At 44.1% G+C, this 18,960-nt stretch overlaps 1 protein-coding gene across 11 annotated transcripts in view; it reads left to right on the top strand.

Moving 5' to 3' along the window:
* LOC117351463 (acylamino-acid-releasing enzyme-like) overlaps positions 1-18,960 on the top strand; it is a 162,230-nt gene that overhangs the window by 99,111 nt on the left and 44,159 nt on the right. For all 11 annotated transcript variants that reach the window (XM_033926764.1, XM_033926767.1, XM_033926771.1 and 8 more), the window contains 2 exons: positions 5,476-5,564; positions 11,970-12,108. In XM_033926764.1, the coding sequence (XP_033782655.1) occupies positions 5,476-5,564; positions 11,970-12,108 (228 nt within the window). The remainder of the gene's footprint in view (positions 1-5,475; positions 5,565-11,969; positions 12,109-18,960) is intronic.

Here is an 18,960-nt window from a genome sequence, read left to right as displayed (position 1 = left end):
TGGGTGAACTAGAGGTCGTGGCCAAGAGGGAAGACCTAGATATAATTGGAATTACAGAAACATGGTGGACAGAGCAGAATCAATGGGATGTGGCGCTACCGGGGTACAAGCTCTACAGGAGAGACAGGACCCACAAGAAGGGGGGAGGCATAGCACTATATATAAAAGACTCTATCTACTCGGTCGGGATGGATATGGCAACGAAGGCAGAAGGGCTGGAATCGCTATGGGTCAAATTGCCGGGAAACAAGGGTGCAGACATAAAACTGGGGCTGTATTATCGCCCACCTGGTGCGCCGGAAGGAGTCGGACACGACTTGGAAGCTGAACTGAGACAGGAGTGCAGGACTGGAAGTGTAACAGTGATGGGGGACTTCAACTACCCGGGGATAGACTGGAGTACGGGTCACTCCAACTGCACTAGGGAAACAGGATTTGTAGAAGCTGTGAGGGACTGCTTTATGGAGCAACTGATCAGGGAACCGACGCGGGGGAGTGCTACTCTTGACCTCATCCTGAACGGATTAGGAGGGCCTGCAAGAGGGGTAGAAGTGGGAGGACCACTAGGCAACAGTGACCACAGTGCGATCAGATTCACTTTAGAAAGGGGGACACCCATAGTAAGGAGGACCGCAACAACTGCGCTCAACTTCAAGAAGGGGAACTATGTTGCTATGAGGGAAATGGTGGGGAGGAAGCTCAGAAACATCTTTAGGATGGAGACTGTGGAAAGCGCCTGGACCCTATTCAGGGACACCCTGCAGGAAGCACAAAAAAAGTACGTCCCCAGTTTCAGGAAAGGCTGCAAGAACAAGCGGTCAAAGGACCCGATTTGGATCTCAGCAGAAGTAAAGAGGGCAATAAACGACAAAAAAGTATCCTTCCGGAGATGGAAAAAGGATCCAACGGAGGAAAACCACCAGGCGCACAGGAAATGCCAAAAAGAATGCCACCGAGAGGTTAGAAAAGCAAAAGGGAAATACGAAGAGGGGCTGGCCAGGGAGGCGAAAAACTTCAAGGCATTCTTCAGTTACGTAAAGGGGAAACGACCAGCGAGAGAGGAGGTGGGGCCGTTGGACGATGGGGATAGGAGGGGAGTGATTAAAGAGGATAAAGAGGTAGCTGAGAGGCTGAACACGTTCTTCTCGTCGGTTTTCACGAGAGAAGACACATCTAATATACCGGACTCAGAGGAGCTCATGAGTGGGGAACAGGCTGAGAAATTGGAGCACATAGAGGTAAGTAAGGAGGATGTCCTCAAACAGATAGACAGGTTAAAATGCGGCAAATCACCGGGTCCGGACGGGATCCACCCGAGGGTTCTGAAGGAGCTAAAACAAGAAATAGCGGGCACAATCCAGCATGTTTGTAACCTATCCTTGAAAACTGGAGAGGTACCAGAGGACTGGAAATTGGCGAATGTCACACCTATCTTCAAAAAGGGATCGAGGGGTGACCCCGGAAACTACAGGCCGGTGAGCCTGACTTCAATTATAGGGAAGATGGTGGAAGCTATGATAAAGGACGGCATTTGCGAGCACATTGAGAGAAATGGCCTACTGAGAACAAGCCAGCACGGATTCTGTAAGGGAAGGTCATGCTTAACGAACCTTCTGTACTTCTTTGAGGGAATAAGCAGTCGGGTGGACAATGGGGAACCCATCGACATCATTTACCTCGATTTTCAAAAGGCTTTCGACAAGGTGCCACATGAAAGGCTGCTTAGGAAGCTGTGGAACCACGGGGTGGGAGGGGATGTGCACCGATGGATAGAGCACTGGTTGTCGGGTAGACTGCAGAGGGTCGGAGTGAAGGGCCAATATTCTGACTGGCGGGGAGTCACGAGCGGTGTGCCGCAGGGATCGGTGCTGGGGCCGTTACTCTTCAACATATTTATCAATGACCTGGAAAAGGAGGCAAAGTGCGAGGTTATAAAATTTGCAGACGATACCAAACTGTGCGGCAGAGTTAGCTCCAGGGAGGAGTGTGAGGACCTGCAAAGGGACCTAGACAAGCTGGAAGACTGGGCGAACAAATGGCAAATGCGCTTTAACGTGGAAAAATGCAAGGTCATGCATATAGGGAAAAAAAACCCGTTGTTCAACTACAAATTGGGGGGGCATTGTTGGGAGAAAGCAGTCTTGAGAGAGACTTGGGAGTGCTGGTGGATGCATCACTGAAGCCATCTGCACAGTGCGCAGCGGCCTCAAAAAAAAGCCAACAGGATGCTGGGCATCATAAAAAGGGGCATAACAACCAGGACGAGGGAAGTCATCTTGCCACTGTATCGAGCGATGGTGCGTCCGCATCTGGAATACTGCGTTCAATATTGGTCGCCGTACCTCAAGAAGGACATGGCGGTACTCGAGAGAGTCCAAAGGAGAGCAACGAAACTGGTAAGAGGGCTGGAACACTGCCCATATGCCGAGAGGTTGGATAGGCTGGGGCTCTTCTCTCTGGAAAAAAGGAGGCTCAGGGGTGATATGATAGAGACCTTCAAGATCATGAGGGGGCATAGAGAGGGTGGATAGGGACAGATTCTTCAGGCTGAAGGGGACAACAGGTACGAGGGGGCATTCAGAGAAACTGAAGGGAGATAGGTTCAAAACGAATGCAAGGAAGTTTTTTTTCACCCAAAGGGTCGTGGACACTTGGAATGCGCTACCGGAGGACGTGATTGGGCAGAGTACGGTACAAGGATTCAAACAGAGACTGGACGGATTCCTGAGGGATAAAGGGATCGTGGGATACTGAGAAAGCTAACCAGAAAATAAGTATAGAAACCCGACCAGGTCGTGCATGTGCAAGACCGGAGGGCTAGGACTTTGATGGGAAGATAGGACTCAATAGGAAACCAAGGTGGCATGGGGGCCCCTTCTGGTGATTTGGACAGGTCGTGACCTGTTTGGGCCGCCGCGGGAGCGGACTGCTGGGCAGGATGGACCTATGGTCTGACCCGGCGGAGGCACTGCTTATGTTCTTATGTTCTTATGCCATGTCGCAGCCCATTTCTCGAGCGTGTTTATGTCACGTTGCAGATCTTCACATTCCTCCTGCGTCTTCACTACTCTGGATAACTTTGTATCGTCCGCAAATTTAATCACCTCACTCATCGTACCAATTTCCAGATCGTTTATAAATATGTTGAAGAGCATGGGTCCAAGCACTGAACCCTGCGGCACTCCACTGGTAACGCTTTTCTAGTCCGAGTATTATCCATTTACCCCCACTCTCTTGTTTCCTATCCGCAAGTCAGTTTTTAATCCACGTGAATTGGCCCAAAAATGGGGGCCCTGGTTTATATTTGTGTCATCCCCCCAGTGACCACCCGAAACCCTCCCGGACTTCCTGCAGGACTGCCTTAGGCCGGGCCAGAAGCGATCCCTCCCGTCTCCTGCCCCAACCGACACTAAAAATTACCACCCTCCCTCGCGTACCTGTTCCCTGGTGGTCCAGAGTGTATCCCGCCCTGAAATCCTCCCGAAGATTATAAAGATAGTAGCCAGCGGCACACCCAGACCGGCATGTAGGAGCGAGCTTTTCGTGCTGCCGGCTGGCCCTACACCGTTCCTTGATAGGCTGCCTCAAGGAGCAGTGCAGGGCCAGCCAGCAGCATGAAAAGCTTGCTCCTGTATGCCGGCCTGGGTGCACCGCTGGCTACTACCTTTACAAATGAGGATTTCAGTGCAGGATACATGCTGGACCACCAAGGAACAGGTACACTAGGGAAGGAAGGAGGATGGGTGGTAATTATTAGTGTTACCCGGGGCAGGAGACGGGAGGGATCCTTCCTGTCCCGGCCTACCACTAATCTGCCGGTTGGGTTAGAGGGCGGAGGGGAGTACTGGACAATCAAACCATTGTGACATCACTGATGAGGTTGGCTCTTTTTAGGGGGAAGATGGTACAGGAAAGGAAGGTGGGACAATGTTCAGAGTCTGGCAGGGAGGGGGGCTTGGTTCACAGCCTGGTAGAAAATGGGACTGAGTGCAGGGCAGGGAAGGAAGGGGGCTGGATGAAGAACTTGGCAGGGAGTGGGGCTAAGTGCAGAACCTGGCACGGCAGGACACTTGAATATTAAGCCGTCTGACTTATATTCGAGCCAACCATTTTTCCTCCTTTTGGGGGGGGAAAAATGGGGGTCTCGACTTATATTCAAATATATACAGTATGTACATTGTTTTGAAGTTTGATTAAGCGATCCATCAAATCTTAAATTAGCTTGGAAACTTAGGGGGATGGGAATGGGTAGTGATGCCATGGTTAGCAATTATCTGTTAATACAAAGCCACCATATTCTTTGGCTGATAGGGCAGAGGCCCAATACTGTCAGTCCAGGCATGTATCTACAGTCAGACACAATAGTCAAGACAAAATACAGCTAATGTTCTAAATCCTTAGACTTATAAGACACCTTTACACTGTTTCCCCCCCCCCCCCCATCGGCTCACTGGTGGGTATCTTCTACCATCCCTCACCCCCGCTTTCTTTGACAGATGACTTCTTTTTTGACACAACATTTTTCCAACAAGGTATAACTTGGTCTAGTGGGCCTTCAGGACAAGAGCGATCTCTTATTGTATGCTCCTGCTTATTGTATGCTGTTTCCAAGTTCAAAATAGCCCCTGGGACCTCCCTTAGCAGTCTTGGCAGCCATTTTGGCTGCAGAACTGGTGTGGGCAAAAGAGACTGGGGATCGCTTTTGCCCTGAAGACCAGTAGACCACCAGGAGGTTTAAAGGCAGGCCCAGGGAGGGCCTTTTGGTTGTGGGAGGGAAGGCGGGGGGGTGGGATGCTGAGTGATCATGGGGGGAGAGTGTTTGATTTCTGTTTCAGCCAAAACTAAATGGCAAATTTCAGTTGCTGGTTTGGTTTTGGTTGAAACTAAGAATCTCTTTTTCAATCAGACTCTACAAACCTAATCAGTATGGAGTAACTGCCATCCTATGGTCAGTGACTGGGTGGGACATTTAAGTAGCAACACCCAAGCTTGCTGGACTCCTACTATTGGGGCATAGTCCTCCAACTCCTGTGAAGGAAGGTCCATGGCTTGTCAGACCAAAATATGAAAGTGATTTCTCCTGTCTTCTTACTGACCATAGATGCTAGCCTCTATTATATCACACTATGCAGAAATTAGTTAGGAGAAGGGGTCCTGCTGAAATAATAAACCTTGAATCCAAGTCAAGGACTCTGGCTCTCTAAGGTACATAAATAACCCTGAAAGCTGACAGTGATCAGGAATTTGTCAGTTGTTTCCCAGTTACAGAAGAGCACTTGGAAGATTATAAAGCTCAATTTGATGGGGAAGGGAGTACAGTATATAGATATCATCCAGATCCTGAAAGAAATAAAGATCCCATCTCTACCATCAAATTAACCCAGCCAGGCTAGTAGTGAGTCAGAGGCAAGAGTTCAGAACTGAGAAGCATCATGCCTACTTGTAAATATTCACATTCTCTTTATATGTTCTCAGGTTCAGAAGAAGGAAGCTGGACACTGCTAACCATCCAGCGAGATCTCATTGTTGTGAGCTGCTCAGCCCCTAACTGCCCTCCCAGCCTGGTAGGCACTGACTATTTACAACTAATTCCATGTGGTGTGATCTCCTAACAGCTCTAGACTGCAGGGAGAAGGGCCAAATCCTGATGCTCAAATGAGCACTGAAATGAGTAGATATCCCCAAGTTCCTAGCCCTTATTACACACCAATCTTCCATATTTGTAATGAATCCATACTTGTGTGTACTGTATAGGATTGCTTGAGCTCCATAGTTAAACATGAAGCAGTGACAAGTTAAGCAAACTGACCTTTTTCTCCTCTCGTTTCAGAGTTGGGGGATCCAAAGTTTGGTTTATCTCTTCTGATTATTATTTTCATGTTCTTTTGTGTGGGAACAGCTGCCACGAAAACATGTGCAATCCGATGTGTAGATGATAGCCTTAAAACTAGAGGATAAATACACCCAATCACTGATCCCAAAGCTCAAAATCCCTTTTTATTTACTGATTAGAAATATGGACAATCAGGAAATGGTTTATATACAGAGACAGAATATCAACCAACAGAAAAGATTCTTATAATTCCTGATACTAATATGTATGTCTAATGGAAGCAAGTAAGATGCCCTTGATTTAACACGTATTTCAATTTCTGTTAAACAACTAACTACATTACATTTAGAGATTTCTATTCCGTCATTATCTTTCAGTTCAAGGCGGATTACAAAAGAGTTATAAACAGTGGGTTACAATGGAAGATCATTGATCATTTCTAGAGAAGGTAAAGAGTACCCAGATATATGTGATCAAAGTATTTAAACATACAATTAGATGTTGATAGTCTTCTAGTCCGCAATGATAGTTGAAAGCAAGATAAAACAGGTGATGGACCTTGGAGATGGAATGGATGGGCCATTTCCCTGCCTGGCCTTATATGCAAGTTGTTATGTCCTTCAAATTATGATAAAACAGTAGCAGGGATCTGGCCAGGAACAATTGTTGACAGTAACTGCCACATCAGCCTCAGATATTTTATTTATTTAAAAGGGAGAGGAAGTGACTTCACCTCCCTGATGACAGCATAAAGGAGAAGCTCCCAAGCCCCACAAATAAAATGCTATAATTTCTAGTGTTCCTTGCTTTGAACTGGCAATGTTTGCGTATGAAGAGTAAGAGCAGAGATTTACAGTAGTTCGGATGACAACCAAGAACTGTGCAGTAGACCTCAAAACCTTCACATAATCCATGACAACAAATGTTGAACTGGCACAAGGCATCATGGCAGATGATAGAGGTGATTGCAAGCTACATGGAGTCAGCCAGTAGTGGAGAAAAACTAAGTCCACCACTCAGGAATCTAATCTAATCTAATCTTCATTTTATATAACGAATCTACTCCCTAAGGAGCTCGACTCGCTTTACAGTTCGTTAAAAAATGAAACATAGCAAGTAAAAACTGTGGGATAAAAACAGAAATTGGTTAGATTAGATGAATGGAAAAAGTTAGAAAAAAGTATGTTGAATTGCTTAAAATTACTATACGGCAGCTAAAATCAAATTAACTATTGTGAACACAACCAGGTTTTTAAACTTTTTCAAAATTGATATAATTGATCTACCAGTCTTAGAGAATCTGGAAGTCCATTTCAAATTCTCACCAATTTAAAAGTAAAAGATTTACAAAGCTTCCCAGTGCATTTAATACCTTTCAGAGAAGGAAATTATGGATGGAGGAATTAGAAGCCATGATCCTGGGCATTAAGGATGACTTGCATGCCAATATAGTATAGCTAAATAAAAAAAACTGAGGATATGGATCACAGGCTCAATTACTTTGAGGAGCGAGTTATTGATCAGAACTCAGAAATACAGGATTTACCTAAGGAGCATACGGATCTAGATATCAAACATGAGTAACCAAGGCTACCAAGTTGGAAGACTTTGAGAATAGGTCTGTAGAAATAACCTGCAGATCTGAGGGAATCCCAGTCAACCATTTGACAGTAAAACCAAAGAAAAACCTCAGAGTGCACTTGTGCGTGATGAAAAAGTAAAAGGTGTCGGCTTGCATTTTAAAGGCGCTGCACATACAAGAACACTCAGATATCTGCGAGTGACTCTCCTATGTGTTTCTTTGGTTTTATTGTCACATGATTGACTGGAGTAGGCATTTTAGTTACATCAGACTCCTGAGAAAGAGACTTTGTTGTGTCAAAACACTGACAGCGTTGGGTCAGTGCTTGTTTTAAGCATATTCACCAATAAATTTATCACTGATTGAAGATTTGGTTCATGTGTGGAGGTCATCTTTCTTCCCCACTTTTGTTGCCCTGTTAACTGAAAGAGAAGCTCCAATATATTACATTCAAATATATGTGGACCCATGTGTTGGGTCCAAAGCAACAGAATAATCCTAGGGAAAAGTGGTGTGTTTATGGCACTTCCCAATCAAAGATCAGGTACTTCTAGTGGCCCAAAAGATGTCCAATATTAACTGGGAAGGAGGGCAGGTTGAAGCATTTGTGGACATATCTGCTACAGTATTCCATAAATGATGAGAATTTAGGACACTTCTTGGGCCCTTACTGCATGCAATATTCAGTCTATCCCGGGAGACTTCAACTATCCCGGGATAGACTGGAGTCTTGGAAGTTCAAAATGCGCTAGGGAGACAGAATTCCTGGAGGCTACACAAGATTGTTTCATGGAGCAGCTTGTTAAAGAACTGACGAGAGGAAATGCCACTCTGGATCTAATCCTAAATGGGTTAAGGGGACGTGCAAAGGAAGAGAAAGCAGTGGGACCGTTGGGAAACAGCGATCATAATATGATCAAGTTCAAGATTGAAGTAGAGATACCGAAAGGAAAGAGAACCATAGCGACAACTTTCAACTTCAAGAAAGGGGTGCAGGGTGGGGGGGAACGGGGGTGTTCTCTGGGTTTGCTGCGGGGATGGATTTTGGGTTGTGTGTAGGGCACCCGTGGGAGACTAGGGGAGTTGAATGGGGTTTGGGGGGTGGAGGGGGGCTTTCACAGGCGGGGGGGCTGATCGGGGGTTCGGAGGGGCGAGCGTGAGGTGGGGGTGCGTCGAGGGCAGGAGGGCCTGGGATCCCTCCTGCCCGTATTTTAGTGGAGGTGGGGGGTAGGGGGTTCGCCTGGGCAGGAGGGCTTGGGCTCCCTCTTGCCCTGATCATAATCGGGGGTTGGGGAGTCACCGGGGCAAGAGAGCTTGGGCTCCCTCTTGCCCCGATTGTTGTAGGGGGGGATTCTGTAACCGGTGTTGTTTTTGACAGACACCAGTTACAGAATCCAGCTTTTAGGTGAAGGACTGGCTCCTCCTTCGCCTAAAACCTCTTGTTTTGGGCGTTTGAGAATTAGGCTTTTTTTAGGTTGATTATATGTTGTTAGTGTAGACATAGTGGTGGTCTGGGCGTTTAAACAGCTGAATGTAGAGGCAGGCCATTATTTTTAAAAAACCTCCTTTTGGACGTGTTTTTTTTTTTTTTTTTATAATGGACATTCTCCCTGCTTCTACTTTCAACGTTTAAGGCCTTAGGCCAAAAGGGGACTTAGACATTTTTTTGATTATGCCCCTCCACATTCATGTACTCCAAACATTTTTCCCTGTCTGTCCTGGTGGGCTCACACTCTATCTAATGTACCTGGGGCAATTAAGTGACTTGCCCAGGGTCACAAGGAGCAGTGGGGTTATGAACCCACATCCTCAGGGTGCTGAGGCTGTGGCTCTAACCACTAAGCCACACACTCCCAAGATCAGTTATTATATATAATCTGCCTTCAACTAATCACCCTTTTATTTATCCCAGTGCCTTTACCCTACCCATCTTATCTAAACATGGTTGTCTTTAAAGTTATTTCATTGTATTGTTCTGACATCATGAACATCTTATTTATATTAAATGAATGTGCTATTGTGTGCCTGTTAAGATATTTCATTTGTATTGTGCTGATATCATGAGCATCGTATCTGTTATTTGAATGGACAAATGCATGAATATTAAGATATAGATATGATGCTCACGATATCAATACAATACAAATGAAATATCTTAATATTTACACATTTGTCCATTCAAATAACACAGATACGATGCTCACTATGAAATATTATTTGAATGTACGAATGCATGAATATTAAGATGTTCCATTTCTTTTATGATAACATTGTGAGTATCATATCTGTTCTCTTCCATTTTGGCTATTAAGGTTATTATTTGCATTTTGCTGTCATTTGTTGCTGTGTATTCTTTTATTTGGATGTTTTGCTGTATATATTGTACCTGAATGTAGTTTCAAGTTTATTTAAAATATTTGTTATGATCGCAATATCCAAATCCAATGCAATTTACAAAGATTAAAAATAGGAAAAATAAAAAATCCAACAAACAGGACATTAAAAACAATTATGACATAAAAATGCAATTGAGAGGGAGGGGGTTAAAAAAAAATTGTATTAAATACAATTCCAAAATAAATGAAAAAGGATGGGTAAGGAAACAAAAGGTTAGGGAACGTTACCCACTTAATTTCTACTTAACAGTGTTCCTTGTCCAGATAAATTCTAGAATGAGGTCATATGATTTTAAATGGGTCAGTTAAAGGCATCCTTAAACAGCCAACTTTGTAGTAGGCCTTTGAACTTATTAAGTAATTTTTCTTCTCTTATGTTGAAAGGAAGCAAGTTCCAAATTTGAGGAGCTGTAACAGAAAAGATCATATCCCTCCTAGAATAAATGATTTTTAATGAGGGAATTACTAACAGAGATTTTTCTTCTGATCTTAGAGATTTTACAGAGATGTATGGTATTAGAAATCTTTCTAAAACTGCCGGGGCTTTATTTACTAATATTTTATGTGTGAGTAAGGCTATTTTGTAAGTAATTCTATGGTTTACCGGTAACCAGTGATTTTCCTTTAATAGTGGAGTTACATGATCAAATTTTTTTTCTTTTCATGATAATTTTTATTGCGGTGTTTTGGAGAATTTGTAGTCTACGTATTTCTTTTAAGGTAGTCCCTTTGTTTAGAGCATTGCAATAGTCAATTTTAGAAATGACTAGGGAATGTATTAAGATGTTGCAGGGGTTTCGTCAGCCGTAAGCCGGAGGTCATTATGCCATTGTATAGATCCATGGTGAGGCCCCACCTGGAGTACTGTGTGCAATTCTGGAGGCCGCATTATCGCAAGGACGTGCTGAGGTTGGAGTCGGTCCAGAAAATGGCCACTCGGATGGTCTCGGGACTCAAGGATCTCCCGTACGAGGAACGGTTGGAAAAGTTGCAGCTGTACTCGCTCGAGGAGCGCAGAGAGAGGGGAGACATGATCGAGACGTTCAAATATCTCACGGGCCGCGTCAAGACAGAGGAAGATATCTTCTTTTTCAAGGGTCCCACGGCAACAAGAGGGCATCCGTGGAAAATCAGAGGCGGGAAACTGCGAGGTGACACCAGGAAGTTCTTTTTTACTGAAAGGGTAGTTGATCGCTGGAATAGTCTTCCACTTCAGGTGATTGAGGCCAGCTGTGTGCCTGATTTTAAGGCCAAATGGGATCGACACGTGGGATCTATTCACAAGGTAAAGGTAGGGGAGGGTCATTAGGGTGGGCAGACTGGATGGGCCGCGGCCCTTATCTGCCGTCTATTTCTATGTTTCTATGTTTCTATGTTTAGTGATGATTTATCGAGAAACACAGACAGTGATCTAATTAATCTTAGCCTGTAGAAACAAGTTCTTACCAGTGAACTAATTTGGTCGTGGTAGGCTATCAAAGTATAGCAAGAAGTATATAAGAAATAAAATAAAAAAAATATATGTGATACTATATCATGTTCTTAGTAGCAGGATAATGGAATGATTTTATAGACCAGGTGGGTAGAAACAGTTAATATATTGGATTTCATGTCTTCAGAGGAGAGCGACACGTCTGATAAAAGGGATGGAAAACCTTTCATACGCTGAAAGATTGGAGAAACTGGGTCTCTTTTCCCTGGAGAAGAGGAGACTTAGAGGGGATATGATAGACTTACAAGATCATGAAGGGCATAGAGAGAGTAGAGAGGGTCAGATTCTTCAAACTTTCAAAAAATAAAAGAAGAGGGCATTCGGAAAAGTTGAAAGGGGACAGATTCAAAACGAATGCTAGGAAGTTCTTCTTTACCCAACGTGTGGTGGACACCTGGAATGCGCTTCCAGAGGACGTAATAGGGCAGAGTACGGTACTGGGATTTAAGAAATGATTGGACAATTTCCTGCTGGAAAGGGGGATAGAAGGGTATAGATAGAGGATTACTGCACAGGTCCTGTTGGGCCGCCGTGTGAGCGGGCTGCTGGGCGCGATGGACCTCAGGTCTGACCCAGCGGAGGCATTGCTTATATTCTTATGTTCTTTGTTAATGGCCATACTTCTTCAGTTTATAATACGCATCCTTACTTTTCTTCTCTTACCAGAAAATTGGTTTCTTGCCTTCTGCTGGGAAGGAACAGGAGATAGTCTGGGTGTGTCTGGAGAAAGCAGAACCTTTACAGAACATTAGATGGAAGACCCTCACTTTCCAGTCCCCTGACATACAGGAAGATCCCAAGTATAGTAAGTTTGTGCATTTGATTCTAGGACAGTTCGAGTCAAGTCCCTGACAAGAACCATGAGATTCAAATTAAACATGTGAATGTGAGGGGTCTGAGGTGTTGCAAAGTCAACTTTCCAGAAGCATTATAATCTCCAGTCTAAAGAGTTGGACTACTGTGCTATTTAAGTGGGCAGGTAGAATACATTTAGGTTCAAACAATTTTTATTGATGCAAGCAACATCAAATACAACACCAAAGCACCCCCAAGGGTGCACAAGACAAACAATGATGCATCATATACAACAATATAACAGACCGGTACAAAAGATGAGAAACAGCAACTAAACACCCCACCCTTCCCTATCTACAAGGGGCTAGCGAGGCCAATGGGGGGTGGAAAGGCACTCCGAGGCCCTGGACTCTGATGAGCCCCGAAGATGCCACATCACCTCCTCTCCCCACCGAACCCCTCTGATCAATCCATGACTAAGTGCCAGAACCTTTCAATACCCCCCCACCTCCCCACCCCAATTCCCCCTCTCCCTCTCCCCCCAGTGGTACTCTCCACCCCGCCCCACCAGTACTCACCAATGCTCTCTCAGCCCTACAAACTGAGCACTCAGACTAGGACACCCATCTTAAAACCACACTGCGGCCCTTGGGATGCAAGGATTGCAGATATGGCTCCCAGATATTCAAGAACATCATCTTTCGCTTCCTAGCCCCTCCGGCATCTCATGCCTCCCAGATGGCCAACTGATGCAACTGGTTCTGCCAATGCCAAAATGCCAGAGGGTCAGGGACTGTTCAGCACTGAAGTATACATTTCCTAGCCAGTAAGCTCATCTTCCTACACAGAGCCCGATGCCTCCTAGGCAAATGGCCAAAAGCCTCTGGCAAATCCAAGACAAAATAGGCCGAAGTAGTGCGCAAGGCTCTCCCAATTAACCCTGATATGTAAGAGATTATACGCTTCCAGAAGCGTTGGATAATGGGGCAGGACCAAAAGGCATGTCCCAAAGTGTGTCCCCCGTCCCACATTTATGACACAGTGGGGTAGAATACATTTAATGATAATGCATTTATACTTATCCCCAGTATTCTATAGTAACTAAGTACAGTGGTACCTCAGAATCCAAACTTAATACATTCCAGAATCCCGTTCAAGTTCCAAGACAATTTTTCCCATTGAAAATAATAGAAACTGGATTAATCTATTCCTTGATCCCACAAACTCAGCAAGATCGGGCCCCCACCAGCATAGACAGCAAGATCGGGCCCCCACCAGCATAGACAGCAAGATCGATAATGGCAACTGCAAGTGATGCTTGGCCCAAAGCTTCCCTCTGATACGAACCGCCCAGGTGGAAACAGGAAGCTGCATCAGAGGGGAAGCTTTGGGCTGAGCAACGCTTGCAGTTCCCATATGTTCGGATTCCAAAGCAGCGTTCAGATTCTAGGGCAAAATTTAATTAAAAAAATAGTTTGGATTCCAAGTTGTTCGAGTTCTGGGATGTTCGAATTCTGAGGTACCACTGTATATCTAATTACTGTATTTATTACTAATTTACTGTATTTAACGTATTTTGTTACATTTACTTGTAAAGAAGTACAAGATAACATTTGCTACTTTTACTTGTACTGAAATAATAATTTCACCAATTTTCAATACTTTTACCTAGTTATATCTGATGCTTGCAGTTAAAAGTAAAAGCAGATGCAAGATGTAAACAATGATTCCTCAGTAAACCAAATCAATACGAATAGGATTTTGCTATTGCAAATCTCATCATTGTGACAAACCCCATTCCATCTCAGGTTTTGTCCCAAAGATGGGGAGGAAATTCACTAAACCCCAATGCAGGAGAGCTGATCAAGTTGAAACTCAGACTGCAGAATTAGCTGACTACCACTTAGACAGAGAAATTGCATCAGATGAGGAATGGCAGGAGAAGGAAAGGCAGGAAAGCTTTACCCAGTTTAAAACTGTCCCAAACTAGTGCTGCCCGATTTCCAATTCGAATCGATTCACCGATTCACTTCGGGTGAATCGATTCGTATCGATTTGTAAAAAAAAATCGGCCTGGCCGATTCGGTGATCGACCCTCCTCCCCATGCCTTCAGATTGCAAGGGGGCTTTTCTCCTTCTTTCGCTATCACTGGTTTTTTGATTACATTTTTTTTAAATGTACCCTCCCGCTGCAATATACTTCTGCCTATACCAGGAACAGACTCTCGTTCACCGCCACCGGCCTGGAGTAACCGAAACATGTGATTTGTGTGCGCACCCTGCAGCCATTTGTTCTGCCGTCACCATGGCCTATCGCTTCATCCCCTGCTGTGGCCTGGATGTGGTAGATCTCCATCACTCTCGTGCTCTGTCCTACTAAGAGCCCAGGATGCGTCAGGATGAAATGCCACCAGAATTTCAGCAACATTTCAGCGCTGTCTCCTTTTACTAAACTGCGCTAGTGATTTTTAGCGCCAGGAGCCATGCTGAATGCCCCATGCTGCTCCCGACACTCATAGGAACTCTATGAGCGTCGGGAGTAGCACAGAGCATTCAGCGTGGCTCCCGGCGCTAAAAACTGCTAGCGCAGTTTAATAGAAGGGGAAAAAATTTGCTTCTTTTTCTTCCTGTGCTAAATACAGGAACAAGTCAAAACCCTCAGCAAATGAACAAAAGAGACCTGCAGAGGTATTCTGGAAAGACCTAATAAGTGCCATGAAAATTCCAGATTCTCAGCAAGAATGGGAGAAGGGTGTTCAAGTCCCAGCCAGTCCAGATATAATTCTGCAACCTTCTCTCTGGGTGATTGCTGAAAAAGTTAAGGAAGTATTGTATTCTCGACCCAGAAAGTACATTCATTGCTTCAGTCCAGAGCCTGCAGAGTATGTCTACATCAACATTTTGGAAAGGGCAGAAAACACATGTCGGTATGACTTAGATCATATGGATATGTTTGGGTTACAAGAAAAATGGGATATGGGGCAGTGGGTGAAAACATGATGAAGACCATTGAGGTGTTGAAGCGGCAGTGCTTTGAGAATATGAACCATGCTATAGAGACTGAGAAAGGGCTAGGTATAGAGTATGATGAAGATGTGATCTGTGATGTAAGGAAGGAACCAACATGATTTGAATAATGACCAAACAACAAAAGGTAGAAAAATAATTTTATTTTCTGTTTTGTGATTACAATTTGTCAGATTTGAAATGTGTATCCTGCCAGAGCTGGTGTTAGACCGCGAACGTGAGTTAGGATTTAACAGAGAGAGGAAAAGTCTTTTTTGTTTGTTTGTTTTGTTACACCACAGCGCCAGTGTGGATAGGAGAGGGCAAAGGGGGTGAAGAGGCTATAAAATCAACCCACCAGGATGTTTGAAAAAAACACCCAATAGGGCAGGAAAATCAAATCGAAAAATCAATTCAATAGGCTGAATCGAATCAAATCGAAATTTTTTTTCCTGAATCGGGCAGCACTATCCCAAACACTGCCAGGAGATTGTACTACGTTTCCTGCAGCCTGTCCCTTTAAGAACAAAGGCAGGAGAGAAAGCTGAAAGCAGGCATAAGGGACCAAGCTACTGTGTGGAGAACCCTCCCCCTATCCAGGCTCAGGGGGTGTGGCTCTCCACAGCTTAAAGCCAGGCAGATGAGAGTAGGTAGGCAGGCAAGGGCTGAAGCAGAAGCTGACGAGAGCCAGGAAGAGAGTGGGATTCTACCTGACCAACCAAAGTAAGCTGTGGAAACAGACTGGCATATGACAGAGGTAGAGGAGGTGTTTTCTCCCTCTGGAATCTGTGAGCAGGACCAAGGAGAAGCAATGGACATCCAGCAGAGTCTGGTAGGAGCTGAAACTTTTCCTGTGGACATGGGGATGCAGTAAAACGTATGTGTTTTCAGACGCTGTGAGCTACAAGATAAGCTTTTCTTGAAACTGTACCTGCTTGTTTTGCTTTAGGGAGGGCTTTGGTTTTTCCTGTCCTAAAATTCTGAGTTTTGGTTTTGCCTTTTCAAACGGAAAGCATTGACTGTGGTTCAAACAAATGCTTGTATGTTTTTCCTTGCTAGCAGCCAGGCTAGTCAATCACGTTTCACTCCCACAGCTGTGTGTAAACGTACTTTAGAATCTCTGAACTTAACCAGAGCGTTGGCTCTGAACTAAACTCCTTTACATGCTGGGCTGTTTTGAGTTTAGTAAAGAAACAGCCTATTTGAGGAAAGGTTATGCTGAAGTCGAGCAATTTAATGTACCTTCACTCTATGCTATCCAGTTTGCTGTGAGTTGGTTTTTTTCATTACCTGGCCAAGGATTGGCAGTGCTTATTTTGAATAAACATCCAAGTTAAATTGCAAGCCTAAAGTGTATAAATAAACTGAATGCTCTGGTGAAGAGGACTGTGTTGTAAATTTACTGCCAAATTCCAGAAGCAGGAGACTGTGTTTAAAACAATTACTAACAAGCTTGGAAATTTTGATTTGTGTTTTGCTCTGTATGAGAACTATATGATTTCTTGGTATGAGTATTTTTTCTGCTGCTACTAAAACCCTCTCTTTTCAAATTGCTTTATGAGACAAGGATTTCAAGCGGTTTTCATCATTATCCATTTCTTACCTTCATTACAGGAAACAACTTAAGACTTTCTTGTTTATTAAATTTCTTAGCTCTTAACTAACACTTTGATTTATGTATCCTAGCTAGTCTTTTGTAAACCGCATTGAACTTTACGGCAATGGCGGTCTAGAAATAAATTATTTTATGTTATGTTATGTTATTTTATGTTAGAGACTTGGAATGGCCAGACCACCGCCCCTCCACGCCATGTCAGTTAGATCAGGGGGAAAGTGTTGCTGAAAGCCAAGTTTCAGACAAAATATATCTAAGTGAGTTTGGTGCCAAATCCACTATGAGAGAGAATTTGGAACGTTTCTGTTTGTTTATTGGAAGCTTCTATACCGCTGCTAATAACTGGGGAGTCAATTCAGAGCAGTTTGCATAAGCTTCAGTAAAAGTTCAAGAGAGCAAGAGAAAGTGTTGTTTGAAGGGATGGAAGAGAATGAAAGACAGTAAAGTTTAAGAAACTTCTGAAGACTACATTATTTGTAGAAGCATTTCAATAAATGTCTTTTCTGGGTTATGAATGTTTTGTATTGAAATGCTGTCGAGCGGTGTAAAATATGGTTGTTATGAAGGAACTGCTGTTACTGTTTGTATCATATGAGCTGTATGTTTCTTATTTTTTATATGATTTTTTTTATTTATTATTTATTGTAAAACTGCCTAGTTATAGGTGGTTAAGAAATCTTTTAACTAACTAACTAAATAAATATGGTTACTCACTGATCTACCTTGAGGGAAAGTGAATTGTGGGGGCAATGCACCAGAATGGAGGACATGTAACAGGGTGACAATGGCACCCAGGAGAAGCACATGTCCGATACAACTTTGAAGGCCCTGGATCTGCCCCTCAGAGTTCGCCCCTAGGATCTTGCCCAAGGAGCATAACCTGCTCCTTAGTTATGCTCCTTCGGCATGTGGACTGCTACTGCAGTCCGAAGTTTAAAGCATTCCTTATGTCAGAGGGGTTAGGTGATCGTCCGTGCTGCCAAATTGATAGCTTGGACTGATAGTACAAGATGACTCTAGCAGGCTCCCTATGGAGAGAGAACAGACATAACATAACATTGTGCTTATTGACCGCGTAAGCAGAAGTTCAATGCAGTTTACAAAAAGTAACCAACATTTAGCAATCTAACACCAGCAGAAAATAAGCGCAAATTGAAATAGGAGTAGTATGAACATAGTACACGATACTAAATATGGATGTGTATATATCTATTCATGATATACCTTCTTACACCTTCTTTGGAGCCCCTTCGAGATGCTGTCCTCTTGGACTTGACGCTGAAGACAGTTTATCTGGTCACCCTCACATGAGCGTGTTGGGTGTCTGTACTGAGGGCTTGGTCTTGCAGGGACCCTTTCCTCCATATTTCGGAAATGGGGGTTTCTTTCGGATGGTTCCTTCCTGCTTGCTGAACATGTTTTCGGTTTTCCTGGTCAGTCTGGATGTCTGTTTGCCTTACTTTCAGCCAACAGGTTCCCAGTCACAGGATTGCCTGTTGAAGAAACTGGATGTGCGCAGAGTTCTTCTGCATTCCTTAGAGGTCACTGAGTTTCGGCTCTTTGACCGTTTGTTTGTGCTGACTCATTCCATTCAGTGGGGCACTCCCACTTTCAAGGCTACAATTTCCAGATGGCTCTGTAGGGCCATTTTGTCAGCGAGAATTCTTGCGAGAATTCAGTCTCCTGTTTGTCATGGCGCATTCTGCCAGATGTGTGGCCTCTTGGTGGGCCACAGCTAGAGCTTTTTCTCTTGTGGAGATTTGCAGGCCGGCAACGTGGTCTTCTCATCGCATGTTTGCCAAGTTCTATAGAATGGATGGGTCAAGAATGGATGGGTCAGTGTAGCAAATCCACCCTAATTTTTGGGGGAACTGCTTTTGTACACATCTACTGTCTAGAACAGATATGGGCAATTATGTACTTACCCTGGTAAGCTCTTTTCCAGTAGATAGGTGAGACTTTCTAGATTTCACCCAATATTTACTGTGCCTGCTTACATTTTTCAATCTGTTTAGGCTTCTCCAAGCTGTTTCTTGGATGCCTGTCAGCCTTTGTGCTCCGTCCCTGGCAGTGTTCAAACCCAAGCTAAAGGGGGGCGTGGCTTGGAACACGCACAAGATGGAGGTGTGATCACATTGCTCTGCTCCCCCAGGCACTAATTCTGAAGAATTTCGCTGTAAAATAAAGTTTCTTGTATCAAAAGAACTTTCTATAAAGTCGGAAGATGGCAACTTCAAGGCA

This window comes from Geotrypetes seraphini, chromosome 17 (genome assembly GCF_902459505.1).
Source record: "Geotrypetes seraphini chromosome 17, aGeoSer1.1, whole genome shotgun sequence".
NCBI lineage: Eukaryota > Metazoa > Chordata > Amphibia > Gymnophiona > Dermophiidae > Geotrypetes > Geotrypetes seraphini.
This window is presented reverse-complemented; position numbering and strand designations above follow the sequence as displayed.